Below are 22,806 nucleotides of genomic sequence, written 5' to 3' on the forward strand. Positions count from 1 at the left end.
CACAAAGATGGACCTGGAGACTGATACTTCACTTTGCAGCATGTCAGCCTCCCTGTTATTTTTCCTTTTAATTAAAGAAATCTTGTTTAAAAAAGAAAATTCAGGAGGGGCAGGAAGCCTAGTGAGTGCAAGGGAGGTGCCCATGGGACTCACCTTGAAGACCCAAGTTCTAGAAATGGGAATATGCACAGTCCCATACGTGAGGCTCTGCACAGTTACCACAACAAATAATAGAACTGTAACGCTGTCAGCTTCCACCCTCTTGGAAATTTCCAGTTATACGCACAAACTTAGAAGGGACATAGCATTCCTTCCCACACATTCAATGACAATAATGAGGATGGGTGTTGCTTCTCTAAACTACAGACAGGAGGCCCAAGGACTCAACATCCCTCTAAGGCCCATAATTCCAGCCGTCTCCCTTCATTGTTTATCTCAGCCACTTTATTCCATGTGGACCAAGACACTTGCAAAGGGCTCACTGACCTCCTCCTGCCAAGTGCAAACAGTAAGAGAGGCTTTGGGAGAGCCCTGCCACTTTTATAGAGACTTCAGCTGCTCACTTCTGTGTGTGAGCCAGAACATGGGCAAATGGACAGGAGTTACTGCAGTGCATAAGGGAAGAAACCTCTGATATCACTTGCACCAGAGAAGAGGGGGTTAAAGAGCCCTTTGCCAGGGTCTCGGCTTGCATGGGTATGAGCCAACAGGTGGAGTCAATGTCACTGGCCCTTTGAGTTCTTGCCTAGCTCAAAATATGCACCAGTGAACAGGCTGGCAGGGTGCCTCCAGACATATTTGTTCAGCATTAGTCCACAATGCTAACAGGGACCCATCCAGAAAAAGGATCCTGGTTATGCTCAACAAATGAGCAGGAAGCTGCCATCTACATACATATGACCCAGTTATCCAAGCTGCCCCATCTCTAAGCCCTGCAGGGCTCACCTTCCCTTTCTCACCTGTGAAGTCCCAGTGATCATGTTCTTGATGAAATCCCTGTGGCCAGGCGCGTCGATGATGGTGATGTAGTATTTGGTGGTCTCAAATTTCCACAGAGAGATATCAATGGTGATGCCCCGCTCACGCTCAGCCTTCAGCTTGTCCAGCACCCAAGCGTACTTGAAGGAGCCTTTCCCCATCTAACAGGTGACAAAGAGAGAAAAGAGAATCCCAAGTCTGGTGGTGCACAGAGGCTACAGAGCTCCACAACCTTTCTGGGTCAATGGACACATTTGGAATTTTGAGGGAATGTTGTGGGTGTTCTCACAAAATGGCTGCCAGGGGGACTTGCCCAGTCCTAAAATGGCTACCATGGTGGACATGGCTGGTCACAAAATACTCATTTTCCAGAAGGCAAATTGCTGAGACTAAAAGAAAAGTAACTTGGTCAAGAACCTAAGTAGAAGGCAAAGGTGGAGTTTGAGCTCCAAAACACAAAACAATTCTTTGGAACCCCAATAAAGATGGGAGGGTAGCGCTTTGCTTGCAGTATGCCAACCTCCCAATTTAAAAAAGAGCTTTAAAAATGTTAAGAAATTTTAAAAAACAGGAGGGTAGGGAGTCTGACAGGCATTGAGAGAGAAGTCAGGGGACACATTGGTGTCTATGGGCACCACATTGGAAACCCCAGGGCTAAGGCCTATTTCTGGTAAACATCAGACAAGGTGGTATACCTGTGTTTGGACTGTATCACTTCATACTGCAGCAGTGGATTCATAAGAGTGAACGCTCCTCCATAAAACAAAAATCCCCCACCCATCAAAAACTAAGACGCCTAGGAAAAGGGTTACAGTCTTCTCCTAAACATGCTAGTTTTCTATAGGTAAGAATATTTTCTTCACAGGAAAGAACACCAACATGCAAGTCTTCCCCTATGAGCCTGAAATGGTACAATCCAGTACAATCATGTATTATATTTCTATTCCGCCCAATAGCCAAAACTATCTGGGCAGTATACAAAGCTTAAAAACCATTGAAATAAATTGTACAAAGTGTGAAACCATTTACAGACAAATATATAAACAAACAGCACGCACACAGAACATATAACTAAAACAATTTAAATCAACAATAAGTCAAATCCAGCACCTGATTAACCTCATCATATGCTGCCAAATGCCCGACAGAAAAGTTTTAACCTGGTGCTGAAAAGATAACAGTGCTGGTGCCAGGTGGGCCTCATCAGGGAAATCACTCCACAGTTGGGGGGCCACCACCAAGAAGGTCCTCTCTCCCTTGTTGCCATACTCCAAGCTTCCCTTGGAGGAGGCACCTGGAGGAGGGCCTTAGATGCTGAATGTAGTGTACGGGTAGGTTTATGTCGGAAGAGGCACTCCATCAGCCCCGAGCCGCATAACGCTTTACAGGTTAAAACCAGCACCTTTTATGGGGCTTGGAAACATACTGGCAGCCAGTGCAAATAGGCTAGAATCAGTCTTATATGCTCTGACTTTCTTGTCTCTATTATCAATCTGGCCACTGCATTTTGCATGAGCTGCAGCTTCTGAACCATCTTCAAAGGCAGCGCCACATAAGAGTGCATCGCAATAATCTAACTTGGAGGTTACCAGAGCATAGACAACTGAAGCCCAGTTATCCCTGTTCAGAGAGGGGCATAGCTGAGCCACCAACCAAAGTTGGTAGAAGGCACTCCATGCTACTGAGGCCACCTGAGCCTCAAGTGACAAAGATGACTCCAGGAGAACTCCCAAGCTATGAACCTGCTCCTTCAGGGAGAGTGCAACCCTGTCCAGAACAGGTTGAGCACCTTCCATCCAGTCAGAAGAACCACCCACTAACAGCATCTCGATCTTGTCTGGATTTTCAGTTTGTTAGCCCTCATCCAGTCCATTGTCACAGCCAGGCACCAATCCAGCACATCTACAGCCTCACTTGATGAAGATGAAAAGGAGAAGTCGAGCTCTACTGATGACAACCTTCTCCAAAACTCTGAATGACCACTCAATGGTTTCATGTAGATGTTGAATAGCATGGGGGACAAAACCAACCCCTGAGGGACCCCATATTGGAGAATTCATGGAACCGAGCAATTTCCCCCAAGTATCACCTTCTGGAGCCGACCCTCCAAGCAGGAGCAAAACCACTGCAATGCAGCGCCTCCCACTCCCAACTCAGACAGTCATCCAAGAAGGATACCATGATCGATGGTAACAAAAGCCGCCGAGAGTTCAAGGAGAATCAACAAGGTCACACTCCCCCTGTCTTTCTCCTAACATAGGTCATCATTCAGGGCAACCAAGGCTCTTTCTGTGCCAAAACCTGGCCTGAACCCCGACTCAAGTAATCAGTCTCATCCAAAAGTGTCTGGAGCTGGTTTGCAACCACCCACTTAAGGACCTTGCCCAGGACTGGAACATTTGCTACCGGCCTAAAATTATTAAGATTTTCCAGGTCTATGGAGGATTCTTAAGGAAGTGGTTTCACCACTCCCTCTTTCAGGCAGCCCGGAACCACTCCCTCTCACAAGGAGGCATTAATCACCTCCCTGGCCCAGCCAGCAGTTCTATCCTGCTGATTTTATAAGCCAAGAAGGGCAAGGATCCAATACAGAAGTGGTTGCACAAACCTGTCCAAGCACCTTGTCAATGTCCTTCAGCTGTACCAACTGAAACTCATCCAAGAAAACTGGACAACTGGGTATTTTCAGGAACCCAGATACCTCAACTAATTCACCTCCAGTAACACTGGAGTCTAAGTCCTGGAGGAAGCAAGAGATTTTATCCTGGATGCACCTAGCAAATGTATTACAGCAGGCCTCAGACAGATGTACAGTGTCTTTAGGGCCAGCATGTAATAGCCCCTGGATGACCCTAAAAAGCTCTGCTGGGCGGCAGATAGAGGATTTACTAGAGGCAGCAAAATGTTCCTTGGCTGCCCTCACTGCCTCTGAATATACGTTATCGTAGGCACACATCAGTGTTCAAGTGCATCCACTAGGAGTTTTTCCTCCATCTTCACTCAGGCCATCTCCTATTTTGCTTCATTGCTCTCAGTTCTGGAGTATACCATGGAGCAGTATAAGATTTACTATTCACCTGGCATGTTAGCTAGGCCCAAGAGAAAGTTTATAACAGTGAGCTGGGAAGTTCATGGTTCAAATATTACAACAGTGCAAAAGCACACACAAACACTGCTGCTTATATTGTTTTATTCTATTGTATGAGAGTTTAAATTTGCTTTTAGCTCTATGGTAAGCCATCCTGAGAATCTTGTTATAGGGCAGTCTATTCATACTGTTAATACTTAAACAAAATAAATAAAAGAGATTATATTTCCAACAAACAATACTGAATAGGTATACTTCATTGTTTTGTACCATGATGGGGGCAATACACATTTGTATACACCTATACATAATTTTAAGACCATAAGAAGAGCCACGCTGGATCAGTCCAAGAGTCGATCTAGTCCAGCATTCTCTTCACACAGTCCCTGCTGGAAACCCTCCCGCCCATGTTCCTCAGCAACTGGTATATATAGGCATACTGCCTCTGATACTGGAGGTGGCACATAGCCATCAGGACTAGTGGCCATTGATAGCCTTATCCTCTATTAATTTTACTCTGGGAGGCCCCAGGGTCATACCATCTAGCCCGGTATTGTCGACACTGACAGGCAGCGGCTCTCCAGGTTTTCTGACAAGACTTTTTCCAACCCTACCTGGAGAAGCCAGGGATTGAACCTGAGACCTTCTGCATGCAAAGCAGATGTTCTACCACTGAGCTACAGCCCCTCCCCTTGGATGATGCTTTATTAAAAACAACAACAGCAGCCACCTCATGAACTTATCATTTCAAGGTAACAGGAATATTTTTTTTCCTCCAAACCTGAGCCTCACCAGTCATAGAATCCTAAGGCTGGAGCTTATCCATCATATTTGTGTCCTCCACTCTGTCTCCTGGTAGGTCAGTGCAGGCATCCACAGAGTTAGTCCATTTTATTCGCACAACAACCCTGTGGGGTAGGTCAGGCTAAGAGACTAATTCTGTCAGGACCAAACATTCATTTAAAGAACACTTGTGGGGGGGGGGGGGGCTTATGTCATTAAGGCTCCATTCCCATAATCTATGCACATTTATTGAACGCTCTTTTAGCACTGTCAGAATGTCTGTTAAGGGCTACTGGCTTGACCAAAACTACCTAGGAAATTCATGCCTGAATAGCTATTACAGCCCAATTCCAGCACTGCCTGCTACATCACACAGAACGGTGTTTCCCAACCAGGTGCCCTCCAGGTGTGTTGGACTACAGCCCCCATCCTCCGCAACCAACATGGCTTGCAGGAGTTGTAGTCCAACACATCCGGAGGACACCTGGTTGGGGAACCCTGACAGAGTTTATGGCTTCACAGGGACCATAAATTATTATCTTATTGCTTACATTTATCTTACGTTTGTTGTATGTTGAATTTTTTTAGTGTTATATATGTACCTTTAACTCTGATTTTTAATATTTTTCTATGTAAACTGCTTAGACATTTTATTATATTAAGCAGTATACAAGTATTACTAATATATAAATAAATAAAAGGCCATGAAATACACATCCACATACTCGCCACAACAACCCTCACCCGATCCAGACCATAGGAAGCCAGAAGGAACTTTAAAGCAGTGACTCAAACTGAATCTGACCGAGAAATTGGGACAATTTATATTTTCAGGAACCCAAGCTAACACGTGAACATTTCTGTTGAATCCAAATTGGAATATGCATTTGTTAATTTATATCCTGCCTCATCCCACGCTCAAGACAGCTCAAAACTTAATGGAAATGACACCCAACAGTAAATAAAAACAAAAAACCAATAAAACAGAAGAAGAACCCACATTTTAAAACCAGTGGGGTTTAGTGGATAGTGCTAGACTTGGAAGATATGGGTTCAAATCCCTGCTCAGCCATAAAACTCACAGGGTGACCTTAACCCAGTCACTGGGCCAGTTTGCATGATCAAAATAAGTAGCTTATTTAAATTGAGGTGCAATCAACCCAGGCCATGGGTTATTTGAGGGCTGTTTTCCCCTTGAACAAGCCATACTGCCTAGGTTTGGACGACACGACACGACAAGCCATGCCCAAGTGGGTAATTAGGGAAATGGCAGCTGGCATGTGCCAACAATTAAAACAAGCCACCGTGGCTTATTTAAACCACGTTGGCTTAATTTGATTGTGTGAGCCAGGTCACTGTGTCCCTCAGTCTAATTACCTCAGGGGTTATTGTGAGAATAAAATGGAATAACCCCCATGTATGTTGCTCCATGGAGGAAAGGTAGGATAAAAATGTGACTAATAAGAATTCAAGTTACTGATTCAAGATAAAGATCAGGGCCCAATGAGCAGTAGAACTCCTTGGCCCCAACTAGAACCAAGCACTGGGACACCCCATCAGTTCCGAGAGAGTTTTTATAAATTTTGGATTTGTGCCTGTTTGTGTCCTATCCCTCTCAGGGCTGGGAAACAGCAGGCAGATGAGAACCATGTACTTTACTTTAAGGCTCCAGTCCTAAGCACAAAGTCCCACTGAAATCAGCAAGCCTTACTTCCAAGTAAACATGGTTACAATTGTGCTGTAACAGCCTAGTAAAGCAAGGGGGAAGAGGTCAGCGAAGTACCCAACAGTATATCTCTCTGCTATAGTGCTCAGCCAGTGTTAAGCTGTTGAAACCTCAATCTTGGACCGAAAGGCAATATGAACATTTTTGAAAATAAAAGTGCCTTTACACACAGGCTAGGTTTATGGAGGGTTATTAGGCCTACAGGGTCCCAGGCAATACAGGGTGGAAAACCCTCCCAGGGCCTCCCATAGTTTGAGGTTAGGTCACTCCAAGAAACTTCGGGCCAAACTTGATGTGATGTTAAACATGTAGTTTAATGTAGCACGTATCTTTTCTTTACTGTAAATAGCAACTGCAGGGGCCTCCAATCAGGACTGGGCCTGCAAAGGGGATGGAGGTAACCCTTTCCTCCTGCACCAAACAGCAACTTCAGGGGATTTTCATCTAGACCATGGTGTGGAAGGAAAAGGTTCCCCCCCGTCCCCGTCCCCCGAAAACCAAATTACAGTGGCCGCTATTTACAGTTTTTTAAAAATACGCAAGACATTACACTACAAGTTTATGGTCACATGCAGTTTGGCCCTTAGAGAAAGGGAAGCTAGAAGCATGAGGGAAGAGTTGGTAGTGTATACATGGGCAGATATATAAATATATAGATACAGATATGATTAATTTACTTTCATCATATTGCACCCTTTAAAAGGCAAGCTTTAAATCCCAGATCAATATTTTGCAACAGAAGATTGGACTGGATGCCTCATGGGTCTCTAGAGGCGGTCCCTAGGGATGTTTGTGAAGAAGCTGTCCCAGAGGCCAGAGAACATTCTGGAAGCCTGAGGAGTTGTGTGTTGGGGTGGTATTCTTCTGACAAGGCCTGCGATAAGAGTCACAGAGGAAGTGCCTTGGTATCCCTGGTCAATAAATAAAACTTCTTCTGTCCTCACAAACTGAATCACTGTAATCTGAGGAATAATCTGACTGGCTTTGCTGCTAAAGTAGGCCACAAAGCTACAAAACAGTACGAGTCCTTCCCCATCTCCCCACCACAACCCTACTATATTCCAACTTCTCACACATTCTGTAGACTGGTCTGCTTAGTATGCCCATGTGTATTCCGCACTGAAAGAATATTCTCTGCCCAAGCAATCCAAATTCTGGGATGAGAAAAACAGGATGCTGTGGCATGTACACATTATGCATATGTAATAGATTTTCATACTTTTGCTCATTTCCCATAAATTATTCTGCAGTTTTACTATTTTATATAATTTATTATATTTTCCCAAGTTATGGGAAGGAATAAGGGTGCTGAGCCCTTTCCCCAACTACCTCTGTAGTAAGCCTTCTGAGATTTCATGCTCCTTCAAGCACAAGGGCTAGAAACTTGGTGTGTGATTTTTAATGAAACTGAATTGTTGCTTTTTCAGGAAGCTGGTTTCTGTGCCCACTGTAGCATATACACAGCCCTGAGTTTGTCTAACCATGTAGTAATTAGACTAGAATATAATATCACAGTGTTATTAATCACCTTATTACATAAGAGAGTTTCGGCTATTGGGTGGTACAGAAATGTAATAAATAAATAAAATACCACATGTAAAAAATCAACACTGTAAAATGTGCAAATGATACTTAAATTGCACCAATAGACCTGCTGAAACCAAACATGCAGATATGCTAAATCAGTTACTGAAAGGCCTTAACTAGAACCAAGCTAAAACCAACAGGCTATCTTGTAATGGACTGAGGCCTTAAATTTTGAACATGTATCAAGAATAATCAAGATTATTATTTATGCTCAGGATAGCTGAAATTAATTTGTTCCTTGACTTTAGCAGGCCGGGAAGAAGGAGGATCAATTCCTGATCTGTAAATCAGTAAGATTTTCCTGTGAGGGGGACACACAACTGAAAATACTGATGATAAAAAAAAGTCCCCACTCCTGCTGCACTGAATTGCCCATCAGACAAAACTGGTCTTTTCTGGCTGAAAATGGAACACACTGAATTTTGCTGCATCACACATCACTTTGAGACAATGACAAACCTCTATTTAGTAGAGTTCCCACCCTCACCCCCTTTTCATTTGGCTATATTCAATTTCCCAGAGAGATTGTAGGCCAAAAAAATAAAAGCCTGTATTTTCTAGTTTAGCACAGTAACGGCTCTGTTACACAGCCTGATATGTCTTGATTTGGCTGGACACAAAAAAGCAGTCATATTGTTAAGACCACAAAGGATTTTTTTAAAGGGGGGGGGGAAGCCCTCCAAACTGTTGCTGTCTCTGTTCTCTAAGCCAAGAATCCTCTTCCATTATGTTATTCTTTAAAAAAACAAAAAAACAAAAACCTAGTTAAGCAGCACCTTTGAAAATCTTATTAGAGCTAGCCTCCATTTCCTACCAATGCAAGTGAGTGAAAAGGAATATCCCATCCACAACCCTGCATCAGAAAATGGAGTCTGAAAGCACAGTCAATTGGCTATTAATAGCAGGTTCACCTCCCTCTGTATTTTCTGCTGTGCCAGTGAAAGTGGCACAAGGGTTGTCTGATTGATTTAAAGAAAAAGCAGGTCATTTGAGAAGAGATCAGATCTTACTGCATCTCTTCTGCTGGCACACATCCATTGTAGATAGAGAGATAGAGAAATACATAGAGATACAATACACATAAATATTAGCTTGTCCTCGGCATTGTTGACCATTTCTAACGTTTTCAAAATCCCAGTTTAATTCTTTTTTTAAAGTACCTAGCCCTCGAGATGCCAGAAATAAGTCTGAATACATCATGACAAAAAGGTCAGATGCAATTTTCAGTGTCAAACCAATTTTCTACCCCTGAAAATAACCTAATAGTTATATCTATTTTATTAATTCAAATGTATAGCAAACATAATTCTGAAAGTCAGGGGAAAGGAACTAACAGCACATACAAAAAGATATATAAAATATTCCATTACAAATCTAGTTTTTAACAGATAAAAAGTTAAAATTCAAACCTTCAACCCTCAGCTACCTTAACCTGGGCACCCTAAGGCCAGCTAGCCAAAATGGAAGTCTTTAAAATGTTTCCAAAATATATTTTAGAAGCATCTCCAAAAGGAAGCTCCCATCCCACCCACCCCATATATAGAAAAGCCTTAAGAGGCTGTATCGACTCAATAACAAGTTGTCCATCCCTTCATTAGGTTGTTAGCTATATTCGGTAGACAGATCAGAACTCTAGATATATGGAAAATAAATTAACTCAATAAATAGGCATGGAAGTGCTTTATGAAAATGATGACATTTTTAAACTGCCTGGAGGCTTAGTTACAGGCATGTATCTACACAAACAAGTAGAATACTTTGAGGAAGGAAAGATCGTCAGGAAAGGAAACACACACAAATGGAATAATAGGATATTATTCCCAATGCTCAGAAAGGCAAAAGAGAATCAGCAAAGCTAGTCTGCTTTTTGACACTTTTTGCATTTTTTCAAGGCTAAGGCACGGATCCAACAGTTTGGAGATCAAAGGCAATTTGCAATTTATATGTGCTCGATCAGACATTAAGAATCTGTCCTTGGAAATAAAAGCACAATTGTATATGGGGAATGGTGGAGATTTTTCATAAAGAAAAATTTACTGTAATTCCTCTCTCAGTTCTCATATAAGAAGTCAGGCTATCTGGCTGTGAGTTTTAATAAACATCATTATGAAATGGCTTCTCTTTTTTATGCCACAGAGAAACTTTTTGGCCTCCATGGTGCCTAACTAGCAATTATGAGGCAAGGCAAAGAAATAAGTCCTATAGTTGTTACACATTTTGGTACTATGCACCATCTTTATGTGGCCATGTTCTGCATTAAAAATAAAACGGGCACCAAGAAAGAACAAGTTCTGTCACCCTTTTAAAATATGCAAAATGCATGACTTTGCATACACTGTCTCCTTTTGCATAATTTATTCTATATTATTATTATTATTATTATTATTATTATTAATCGGAGAAGAGCAAGTACCTCCACAAAGGTATTGAAGTCCTTCCTGCCCCTTGAGTTCTGGAATCTACCCTAATCCACTCCCTCTGGCTCCGAGATGTCATGACATATTGCTGCTTACACATTTCTATGGCTGTCTTATCAACCTTAAGGGACAGAAAATGGCTAAGTTCTGAAAAGAAGAAAAGATCAGGTTGCTGAATTCTGGACCTACCATCAAATTTCATGCCTGTGCAGGATGGTCACAGGATTGCAACATTCACATACAGCTTTGCTTATCATCTATTAGCAGCCAGAAAAGGAGCAACTGCAGGAAGCTTTGCTTCCCTTCTCCGCCACAAAGAATACTTGGCTTCAAGTGCCAGTTGCCCTAGGACTGCAGAAGCTCCATCCATCAGCAACAGGTAAAAGGGCTGCTGAGTTGTGTGTATTAGGAGGCAGGGTTGTAATATTACAACCTAGAATCACAGAATCATAGAATAGTAGGGTTGGAAGGGGCCTATAAGACCATCAAGTCCAACCCCCTGCTCAATGCAGGAATCCAAGTCAGAGCATCCCTGGCAGGTGACTGTCCTGTTTCTTGTTAGCCACCTTGAGAATCATTTGATTGAACAGCAGGTTACAAACCTTCAACAAAAAAATACATCCGTATCTATCATTCATACATCTCACTTTAACCCAGTAAGCAATTTATGCTTCTTATTGTGCTTGCCCTTATAATATTTATTTATTTATTTATTTATTTATTTATTAAATTTATTAATCGCCCATCTGACTGGTCACCCAGCCACTCTGGGCGATGCACAACCCACCATAAACAATTTAAAACAATAAAATTTTACCATAAATTTTTTTTAAAAAAAATACCCTAACCCACCCCAAATGCCTGCCTGAACAACCACGTTTTTAATGCACGACGGAAGCTCATTAAAGAGGGGGCATGACGGAGTTCCCTAGGGAGGGAGTTCCACAGAGTGGGGGCCACCACAGAGAAGGCCCTCTCCCTCGTCCCCACCAGTCTAGCTGTCCTGGCTGATGGGACAGAGAGAAGGCCATCTGAGGCTGATCTTGTTAAGCGGCCTGTCTGGTGTTGCTGGAGGCGCTCCTTAAGATAGGCTGGGCCGGAACCATATAGGGTTTTAAAGGTCAAAACCAACACCAATAATAATCATATGAGATACAGGGGTGGGGCTAACTGAGCCTTGCATGGTCTAGTGAGGGGTTTGGGGGGAGGAGGGGGAGGGGGTTAACTAGAATCCCCATGATCTATTAAAGTGTCTTAAATTTACAGGGCAAGAGTGCATACTCAGAAACTGTAAAGAATTAAGGCAAAGCTAACCCATGTTGTGGTCCTGACTTCGTTAAGAACATAAGATGGGCTTTGCATGGTCGATCCAAGGTCCACCAAGGCATCTCCAGTTGTAACAGGAGGAACTCCTGCCTGAAACCCTGGAGAGCCAGTCAGTGTCAACAATACTGGGCTAGATGGGCCAATGGCCTGACTCAGTATAAGGCAGCTTCCTATGTCCCTAGTTTTAGTCCACCTTTTTTCTTTTTAAGGATCTCAGCAACCAGGAGGCACTAAGTGCTCCACTGGAAATTGGCCAGTGATCCTCTGGCGCACCGTGGCCTGCCTCCTGCCCAATTCTGAGATATATTTCACTATTTGTTATTATTTATATAGCATGGAGCTCCACAAAGTACAGAAGACAGGTCCCTGCCCTAAGGGGCTTCCAACTGGAAGCCAACACTGGGCAGACAACAGAGAAGCGGGGTGGGGGCTGGAAGCAGAGGTAAACCAGAGGAAGAATATGCATGTATTTCAGTTACATGAGCTGCCAGCTGGTGGTGGAGCAAAGAGTGCAGCTTTTCATGACTAATGCTAGGAGTGAGTACAGGACAGATTGAGTATGCTCAGTTAGCCACCAGTCTCAAACCCTTGGCCAGGCTTCCTTTTTGTAACACCATTCCACCAATGGGTAGAAAGAAGAAGGCTCTTTTTTCCTTGGAAGATATGGGAAGGGGGAGAAGTGAAGCAGAGGGAAGAGACTAGTTGAGATTTCCTCCCATCCTCCCATTTCTCCAGGTTGAGGGAAGGGAAGATGGCAGTGATGCGGAGGGTTATTTAAGGCAGTTTCCTTCTTTTCCCCCACTACAGTTCCTTGCAGATCCCCCTTGTTATCCTATTTTAAAAGCTGCACCACCAAGACTAAAATAAAATGACTTTCCCATGGCCGCACAATTAATCCATGGCCTTGAATCAAATGCCAACTCCCTTCCTACCCACTAGAGAACAGTGGCCCTGGCAAACTGATAAGGCTCCTACTTATTTCTGCAACCTGTTCTGCTGGACAAAATGAGTGTGCAGCATCGGGCCCAATTTCAAAGGAGCTATTTAAGAATGGGTTCAACAAAACTAAGAACACAATCGGCCAGGAATTGTAAATGTTGGTCCATTAGGAAAAAAATACAAAAGCCACAATAGAGTAAATTCATAATTTCTTTATTAGGACCAACTTATGACGTCACAAAGTTGTGAGCAAGCTTTTGAGTTCTCCAGAACTCTTCTTCAGGCTGGAGGATAAGCAAAACAACAGAAAGGGCATCTCTCATGAGCAGGGGGTTGGACTCGAAGGCCTTGTAGGCCCCTTCCAACCCTACTATTCTACAATTCTATGATTCTAAAAAAAGTAAAGGTGTCCCCAACCAGTCGCGTCCGACTCTAGGGTGCGGTGCTCATCCCCGTTTCTAAGCCGAAGAGCCAGCGCTGTCCAAAGACGCTTCCGTGGTCATGTGGCCGGCATGACTGAACACCGAGGTGCACGGAACGCTGTTACCTTTCCCGCCGAGGCGGTACCTATTTATCTACTTGCAATTTCTTGCTTTCAAACTGCTAGGTTGGCAGAAGCTGGGACTGAAGACAGGAGCTCACTCCGTCACGCAGCACTCGGGTCTCGAACTGCTGACCTGCCGACCTTCCAGTCTGCAGTTCAGCGTCTTAACCACTAAGCCACCGCAGCCCATCATTCTATGATTCTACACCAGCCTAAAATCCTGCATTTAAAATGGGGCTTTCTGCTTCTGTTTTAAATGCAGGATCACAATTCCTCCCTTTTTTCACGTGCTTCTTTCCCCCCCACCCCCTTCCCCCTCCTTCTCCCCGTATCGGAGTCTTTCATTATCTTTCATTGATCTTGCTCCTCTTCTTGTCGCTTTTCCTCTTTTCATGGAGGAAACTGAGCGGAACACAACAGGTCATTTGATAGCTCATTATCCGCGATCTATTTAAAAATGGAACAAAGGGCATTTTGTGCAGGAGACGCCTTGGATGATCACGGCATCATGTAAAGAGCCCACAAATTTCTGTGAAGGAGCACTCTCAATCACAGGATAAAAGCCCCGTGTGAAGAAAGCCAAAGGGGAAAGGGTGGGGGAGCCTGGCACGACAGAATAACCAGGGAAGTCCCCTTTGCAAAGAGTGGCCATCTCTCCCCTTATGAAGCTTGTGCAGGAGAGATTTCTGGTGGACTGGGCTCATTGTCCAGCATCCCAAGGTACATTTTATATGCAAGCAGGAAAAGAATGCACCTACTGGAGTGCTAAGACATCTACATGGAAATTACAGGTTCAGTCACCTACGATTCGAGCTAGTTCTGACGTTTTGTTCTGAAAGATTTCTCACTGGTTTTTCTGTGTACAAATTAATATCTAAAGTAGGGACACATGGAAGATCGCAGTCGCTATTTGCATGGCTAGGAAAAATGCATCTTATGTGATTTTTTTTTCTAATCAGGAAAGTAGCTGCTGCAGTCTTCCACATGCACTTACTTCCGATGATACACTGCTCACCTAAGTAGACCTCGAGCAACTGGTTATCTGCAAAAGTTTGTCAGATGTGATAACATCTGCACCAGCTTTTAAGGATCTCTCATGCAGAATGTTCAGCAGCCTCATGAAACTCCCATTCCCTGGGCCAGAATTGAGCCAGTTTGACATTTGTTTAAATCTGAAGTATAAATAAGCCCTAATTCAGATTAAAAGATCCATATTTATAGTATTTGGCTTGGCTAACACAGACTGTAGTGGGTAGATGTGAAGCCACCTGCTCTCAAAGAACAGTTCCTCCTAAGGTTATCTGATAGATCAGAAGCTGTATTACACATACAAAATGAATATATTAACCGTAATACTGAAAACATCACATTATCCTCATACAAATGGCCTAGTTTCAATGTACCTCCACCTCACCCACCAGCCATTGCTTCCCTACTATTGCTTTATCAGTCGCCCATCTCACTTCCCATTCTTTTCTTGTCTGTCAAATGCAGACTGTGACCTCCCTGGACAGGGACAGTGTTTTCTCAGTGTCTGAATGGTGCAAAAAAAAAAAACCCACCAAAAATGTCATCTAATTGTTAGTCAGTGCTAAATATCTGGTCACTTATATGTTAATGAACAAAACTCTGCCCTTGGTTCTTGAGATCATACACAATGGACTCTCCTCCAGAACAAAAGGGAAATTTGCCCTGTCATCCATCTCAGTAAGGCCTCAGGGTAATTCCCATGATGATGCTTGTCATAGAACTGTTTTGCCAGCCATAATAAAGGGTGTTTCTGGTGATGGGCTTTGGGCCAGGCTGAAAAGGAAGGAGCAACAGCCATGTATGGTGCCTGTGGGGAAGGGTAGAATGTAGGAACCGAGTTTGGGGGAGTAAGCAGCTTTTATTCTGAGCTTACTAGGCCAAAGCCCCCAGAATCTGCTTTCAGTACCAGAAATGTGCAAAACAGTAATTCTGAGCATGTGCAGAGAGCATTCCCCTCACTGATGAGTAACTTCAGGCCTCCTGCCAATGTATTGGGAATTAGAGCTTTGCTTCCAGATCAGGGAGCATGGCAGCAGACAGGCCACGGCCACAGAAATTAACCACAGAGTGGATGGTGAAGCAACAGAAGGCAGAACCTCTCATGTCTGACTGCGGTAGTCAGCTCTTAAACTTTAAAACTTTGGTCAACTTTGTTATATGGATGAATACTAGGATGCAGTGGACCTAACAAGATGTCCTTCCAGGAAATGCTGTGGATGGGTTTTTTGTTCATGTTCAAGGTCTGATTGATCACCATATCTGGGAGTGGGAAATTCCCCCTAGGTAATATTGGCCAGCGATCCTGCAAGGTTTTCCCTTTCTTTAGGTCATGGTCTCTGATCCTGGAACATAGGAAGCTGCCTTGGTTTAAGGCAGATCATTTGTTCATTTGGCTCAAAATTGTCTTCACTGGCTGGCAGAAACTCTCCAGAGGGTGGTCATTTCCAACCCCTGCTACCTGATCCTTTTAAGAGGAGATGCAGAGGACTGAAGCTGGGGCCTTCTGCAAGCAAAGCACACTGTGGTCTGTTAGGTGAGTTAATCAGGAGGTGGGTGGCGAGGACAGTGCTTGGAAGATTCTGTAATAGGGCAGAGAGCCCTGTCTTCCAACAGGAGATCAGAGGTGGCACTGGGTGCAGAATTCAGCTTCCTGAGCTCCTCAGCTTTCATTTTCAAAAGAACAAAAAAGCAAGTCTCTAGTTCTTGTGCGGGCAAACGTTTGCTGCAAAAAGAGTGGGGAAAAGCTGCTGAAAGAGCTCAGCAGCCAGAGGAGTGGCTGAAAGACATTCCCAGTGACCAGGAATGGAGCTTTGATGGCCTGCACAGGCGCTTGCCCTCTGCTCCCCTGCCCTGACTAACAAAAGATAAAAGAATTATAGCAAAAAAGTAAAGAAATGTAAAATAAGCTATGAAAAGAGATGTTTTGCACATTTGCATAATTCACAATTCTACTTTTGTTGGTGCAGAATTAGGGTCCCTTGGGCCTGGCAAAGAAAAGCATTGTTAGTAGGTGGTATCCTATGCTGGCCGTCTACCAGCAAAACAGAAATGACTGGCAGAATTTCCCCTCTCCTTTGCAGCTCCTTTGCATGCCCCCCCATCTACTCCAGAGAGTTGGGGGCTACATGGGGTGGTACAGTGGGGAGGAGAACAAAGGGAAAGTCCCATTTGGCAAGTGGGCGTTCACTGGTGTAATTTTGGATGTCGCTTTTAATTTGCTGTTATTAGGCTGAGGTTTATAAAACTATGCCCCAGGAAGTGAAGAAAAGAAAAACAGCTACAGACTACTGAACAGAAAACAGTTACTGACAATTTTTATTGTCTGAAATCTGTGGTTAGGCCAGGGGAGGTTAGAGGGGATTAATACAAGCGCTAGCCACAGAATAATTATGGTTTCCAACCTCTAGGGTCAAAGGATAAGTGCGTGGAAACTCACCCTTAGTAGCTTGGTTCTTATAACAGGAGGATCCTGTTCTTACAGTGCCATCTAAGTCACAGAGCTAAAATATACTTACACAAACAAAAGATCTGGAACCATGAACACAAATATTATTAACACAAATACAGCGCGACACATGCAGGCGTGGCTAACACCAGGGAAAGATGGGGCAGAAACTTCTGGCAGGGCATCCATGCTCCCTCTCCTATTCACCCTACCCTCTTCAGAGACTGAATCGGAAGGAAGGAAGGAAGGAAGGAAGGAAGGAAGGAAGGAAGGAAGGATAGAGACAGACTGGGGAAAAGATATCATGATAAAAGGAAAAAAGGAACATGAGAACAAAGAAAGGCATAGAAAAACAAGGGAGAAAATGTCTATCAGAGAATATTCTAGACATGGGAAGATGCTTACAGGATTGATACTTTTTTATCTCTAGTTTTCTGTGCCAGATAAAAAAGGGCAAACTTGAAGGTCGAACGTACGTGTGTGTGTGTGTGTGTGTGTGTGTGTGAGAGAGAGAGAGAGAGAGAGAGAGAGAGAGAGAGTGCATGCGCGCACAAGCCTTACCTCAGCAGCTTCTTTCTCAAATTTCTCAATGGTCCTTTTGTCGATGCCCCCACATTTGTAGATGAGATGGCCAGTGGTGGTGGATTTGCCAGAGTCCACATGTCCAATGACAACAATGTTGATATGGGTCTTCTCTTTCCCCATGCTTCCTCGGTTTGGGTTTGTGTTTAACAGCCGATGCTAGCTAAGGGATGGAAAACTGAGCAGCGGCTGCGACCGGGGAAGCTGCTGCAAAGAAGAGAGCAAAGGAGGAGGAGATCAGAAGTGTCGCCAGGAGCAACAGGAACACAACACAACGCCAGCCACACAACACCGAGCCTTTCCAGTCTCGTGTCTCCCCTTAGACAATATGCCTGGGGCTTCCTGTAATATAGTTAAGCCTGTACTTCAGGCATTAGAGATCTTTTGCTGGATAACAGCAGCTTGAATGTAGGCCAGACAGAAGGATTTTCTGTCTGCAATTCACTTTTTTTTTTTTTTTAAGAAATTTATAAACCATGCCTTCACCCAGAAAAAGGATTTCAGGGCACTACACACAAGAGCAAGAACAAAATACAATTCAAAACAATACTGTAAAAAATGAAAGCCATAAAACAATTTCAACCGGTTAAAAATACATTTTTTAAAAAATGCCTGGGCAAGAACAAAGACGCTAACTCAGTGTCAAAAAGAATACAGTAGTGGTGCTAGACACATCTGAGAGCATTCCAAAGTTGGGGTGCCACCATGGAGAAGACCCTCTCGTTTGTAAATGTGAAATGTATTTCACTTATAGATGGAATACACAGAAGGGCCTCCTGCTTAAAATCTTAATGGACTGGCAAACTGATATGGGACGGGGTGCTCCTTGAGATATTCAAACCCCAAGCCATTTAGACTTTTAAAGATAAGCACCAGCACCTTGAATTGGGCTTGGTAGCAAACGGGCAGCTAGCAAATGGGCAGCCAATGTAGCTCCATCAGAACTTATTTAATATGGTTCCACCTAGGCAAACCCATCTGAATTCTAGCAGCCAAATTCTGTAGTAGTGGGAGCTTCCGAACCATGTTCAAGAACAGCCCCACGTGTAATTCATTCCTGTAATCCAACCTGGAGGTGATGGGAGAAATCTGCCCCTATTTCAGCCAAGAAAGCAACCCATTTCTCTTCTGTTTCTGTAAGCTACACCACACCTTCACGGCACCGATGTCCATATTAACCATCCCAATGGCAGCCAAAAGATAGCTGTGTCACCTCCTTCCTAACCAAAGGTAGTTTTTTTAGAAGTGGTAACCTTATATGACTCATAGACATCTCACCCTGCCCAGTTGCTCAGCTGCTCAGTCAGGTAAATCACTCCTAAATGGGAGGGCATGTTTATTGCATCATGGTTTTATTCACGAAGTATGTGTTCTCCCCCTCCTCACCAAAAAAATCCAGGTAAAAAATCCAAACCCTGCTCCCCAGTATACATTCTTTCTGAAGGAATGAGAAGTGTGTGTGTGTGTGTGTGTGTGCGCGCGCGCACACACCCGTGCAGGGGGGGGGCAAGGTCCCCCATGCAATATTCAGAATTTCCCAATAAGCTCATCTTTGGAATGGACAACATGGTGTCCACAAATGGAAAGAGCCAGAAATAGCTTCCCATGTGCTTCCCTAGAGGTTCTGAACTAGAAGCCGACTGTGTGTAGAAGGATCACCCAGTGAGGGGGGGAGGGGGGAGCTCAGCTTCCTCACATACACCAAGATATAAGACAGGCAGATGATACAGAAAGCCTAGGTCAATAGGAGCAAGACATCCCAGTTATCAGCTCCAAAATCTTTTGCAAAATTCCATGGCATCATGGCAAAAAGCGGTGATGCCTGTTTTCTATAACCCCCCTCCCAACAAAGCAGTTTTGTGACTCTGCGCTTAAAGATCGTCTTTAAATAAATTGGAAACCAATTTACCAGCATAAAACCAATTCCATCAACCTCTTAATTCTATACCTAAGAGTAGGAAAACCACCTCATCTGCTTACAGAGCTGGGAAGCGAGAGCACGAATACGAATTTTTTTAAAAACAAAACAAAACACACCAGCTGTTTGCAAATCACTGCTCTCCAAGTTCCAAATACATCTCAGATAATAAGCCACCATATCTGGTTCCAGAAACCTCTATAATCGCAAATAAATTCCCCGCCTCTTTCTATCGCTCTTATTTCAGGACTGAAGAGCTAAATTCATTATGTCACTGTGCAATAAAAGGTTATCCAGATATTCTGAGGATGGGGGAGGAAATCTCATGATCGCCATAGGTCCATCACCTGCCACCCACATGTGTGATCCGATCACTTCTACAGGCACTCTCTTCACACCAACCCCCGCCCACTAGTCACTTTGCCATAGGTTATTTTTAAAGCCCGAATGACCCAACCTAGGCTATTTCAGATCCCCTATAAGCTAAACACCGCATAAACCTCCAGCGGGTAGAACATGCTAAATTCTGCCAAAACGCAAAACCAAAACACATACGCAAAAAAATCCCCCAGCCTTCCTTGCTCCCCAACCCGCCGACGCTGCCCCCCCACCACGAGCCACCGCAACAAACACACACACACACACACACACACACAAATATATTTAAGGTGATTTTGCAAATTTTATAATCTGGCGGGGTCTATGGTAACAAGGTCAAAAGGGCCCCAGCCGCACAGGGAGGATGTTTGGTATTGCTCTGCCCCCCCCACACACACACACAGATGCAAAAAAAGGGGGGGGATTCATTCCGCAAATTTTAAGACCCTAGAACAGTAGGATCGGGGAGGGGAGCAGAACGATCAAACGGGGGTGGGGGTGGGAGATGACATTGCAGTAAGCAGCCTGCCTAAAAGCAAAACTGGCAACAGATCCCAGAAACCATAGCAAGCAGCATCCCCAAGTCCGATCCAGAGTCCACTTAGTACGCCCAGGCGCTTGGACTGACTCGAACCCGTTTGGAGCCTGCATGCTCCTGGCTTAAGCGCATAAGGGATCGCGCTCAGAAGCCAAAGCGTGCTTGGGGGATTCAACTCCCACAATATCACCTGCGCAGCTTGCCGGGGGGGGGGGGGGCGGATTATACATCAAGATGCACGCAAAAACAGCTTGCAAAGCATCCTCCTCGTCCAAGAATATGCCCGCGATTTCTCCTCTCGGCTCCCTCTTGCAAAAAGGAAAAGCAGCTAGCGTATTCACCCCCGTCTTATTATGTTTTAAACGACTCCAGCCCGGGTCGCGCACGCTCCCCCCCCCCCCGCAATTGCACCTGTCCCGACCCCTTCCCTAGTTTGCAATGTATACCCCCCCCCCAAGAAAAAGCAGGAGGGGGGGTTGTGCGTTATTATTATGCAGCAAGCTGCAGGAGCTCTTACCGGCAGCTGTGGTCTCAGACAGCAGAGGCTGCCAGCTTCGGCTGCGGCGGCTTTATTGCACCGGGAGGGGGTCCACCTATTGACGGTGACGGCGCAATGCAGTCACACACACACACCCCTCCTCCTCCTCCTCCTCCTCCTCCTCCTCCTCGCCCCCTCCGCACTACAGCATTGCGGTACAGAGAGAAGAGGGAAGGGGAAGGAGGAGGGGAGAGGAACGAGATGGAGCCTGGGAGGAGGAGAGGAGGAGAAAAGAGGAAAGGCGAAGGCATGACATGGAGGGAGGCAGAGGAGATTTTATTCGATGAATCCAGCAGTTAAATTTGCATATGGACAAAAACGAAATTTCTGAACCCGCCCCCCCCCCATCATCTCTTTCTCTTTGGACACACACATTGGTCGGAGATGGCATCAGCCGCCTTAGACGAGGCATGCCCTCCTCCTAGGTGAAAGGAAGGGAATGCCCCTTTAAGATGCTGCTTGCGACTTGCAGTTTTTATAAGCACTTGTATTAAAAATAGAGATGTGAAAGGGAGGGACAGAAAAATGGTGAGAAACCAGAAAGAATTGGGAGGAGGGGCCTGTTTTTTTCCTAGGAATTTCTGGAAAATTGGGTGCAGGGGGACAGGTTTCCCCCAAATTTCCCCATCAAACCTTAATATCTCTAAAACATACATAATATACATACCTTAGAATACTGTCTGATTAATCTAGCCACCTTTTTAGTCAATTATACATTTTAAGATGCAATCCTATACATATGTTTAGACAGAAAAAAGGCCTACAACTTCCAGCATGCCCCAGCCAGCCGTTTTCTGTCTAACCACACATAGGATTGTGCCCTTAATCACTCTAGTTGGATTATACATTGCATTTACTGTTGTAATTCCCATACAGCTGCATTTGTTCATGGTTCCCCTTGCTGTGTCAACCCACTGTGCAGCTTCTGTGAAAAAGGCAAATTCCATGTTAGGCATAATTAGGAAAGGAATTTAGAATAAAGCTGCCAATATTATACCACCCTTATACAAATCTATGGTGCAACCACACTTGGAATACTGTGTCCAGTTCTGGTCACCACACCTAAAGAAAGATATTGTAGAGCTGGAAAAAGTGCAGACAAGGGCAACTAAAATGATCAAGGGGCTCGAGCATCTCCCCTATGAGGGAACGTTACAACAGCTGGGCTTGTTTGGCTTGCTTAAAAGGAGGGTAAGGGGAGACATAATAGAGATGTACAAAATTATGCATGGTGTGGAGAAAGTGGATAGGGAGACATTTTTCTCCCTCTCGTAATACTAGAACTCAGTGGGGTCATCCCATGAAGCTGATTGGTAAGAGATTCAGGACAGATAAAAGGAAAGACTTCTTCACACAGCACATAATTAAACTATGGAATTCACTTCCACAAGGCATACTGATGGCCACCAATTTGGATGGCTTTAAAAGGAGGTTAGACATGGGATGGAGGAAAAGGCTATGTGCTACCTCCAGTACCAGAGGCAGTGAGCCTATGGCTGGGGAACATGGGTGGGAGGGTGCTGTTGCACTCATGCCCTGCTTGTGGGTTCCTGGTTGACAGCAGGTTGGCCATTATGTGAATAGAATGCTGGACTAGATGGATCCTTGGTCTGATCAAGCATGGCCCTTACGTTCTTAGATGCCATGGTGGGAATACCCATGATACAAACTTAGTAAGACATATTGTCCCACTTTGGAGCAATATTAAACTATCCTGTAATGTCCTAAATAGGTCTTACTGCAGTTCACAGAAATAGATCACCCACTTTATCCATGCAGAGACTTACCCATTCTATTATTGGTGCCTAGATTGCCTGGGCAAATAGGTGAAAGTTTCTCTCTCTCTCTTTCACGCACACACAGACACCTGGCTAAGGGGCTCTTAGAGCAAATCTGAGCGATTATGGTGGTTCATAAACTGAGTTACCAGGTATGTGCTTCTAGTGGTAAAAGGTAAAATTTACCTCCATGTTGTCCTGAAATGTATAC

General features: G+C 44.3%; 1 protein-coding gene across 2 annotated transcripts in view; it reads right to left on the reverse strand.

Annotated features, from left to right (window-relative positions):
* EEF1A2 (eukaryotic translation elongation factor 1 alpha 2) overlaps positions 1–20,823 on the reverse strand; it is a 41,918-nt gene extending 21,095 nt beyond the window's left edge. The window contains exons 1-3 of one of the 2 annotated variants that reach the window (XM_084854387.1): positions 20,797–20,823; positions 17,425–17,649; positions 960–1,139 (exon numbers count right to left, since the gene is read on the reverse strand). In XM_084854387.1, coding sequence (XP_084710513.1) covers positions 960–1,139; positions 17,425–17,568 — 324 coding nt within the window. In that variant the 5' untranslated portion in view covers positions 17,569–17,649; positions 20,797–20,823. Of the gene's footprint in view, positions 1–959; positions 1,140–17,424; positions 17,653–20,796 lie in introns of both variants that reach the window. The other variant, XM_084854385.1, reaches the window with a different exon arrangement.
* Between the last annotated feature and the right edge of the window lie 1,983 nt (positions 20,824–22,806).

The sequence above is a fragment of the Heloderma suspectum genome, chromosome 4 (genome assembly GCF_057233095.1).
Source record: "Heloderma suspectum isolate Gila_16-S chromosome 4, 16-S_ref, whole genome shotgun sequence".
Lineage (NCBI taxonomy): Eukaryota > Metazoa > Chordata > Lepidosauria > Squamata > Helodermatidae > Heloderma > Heloderma suspectum.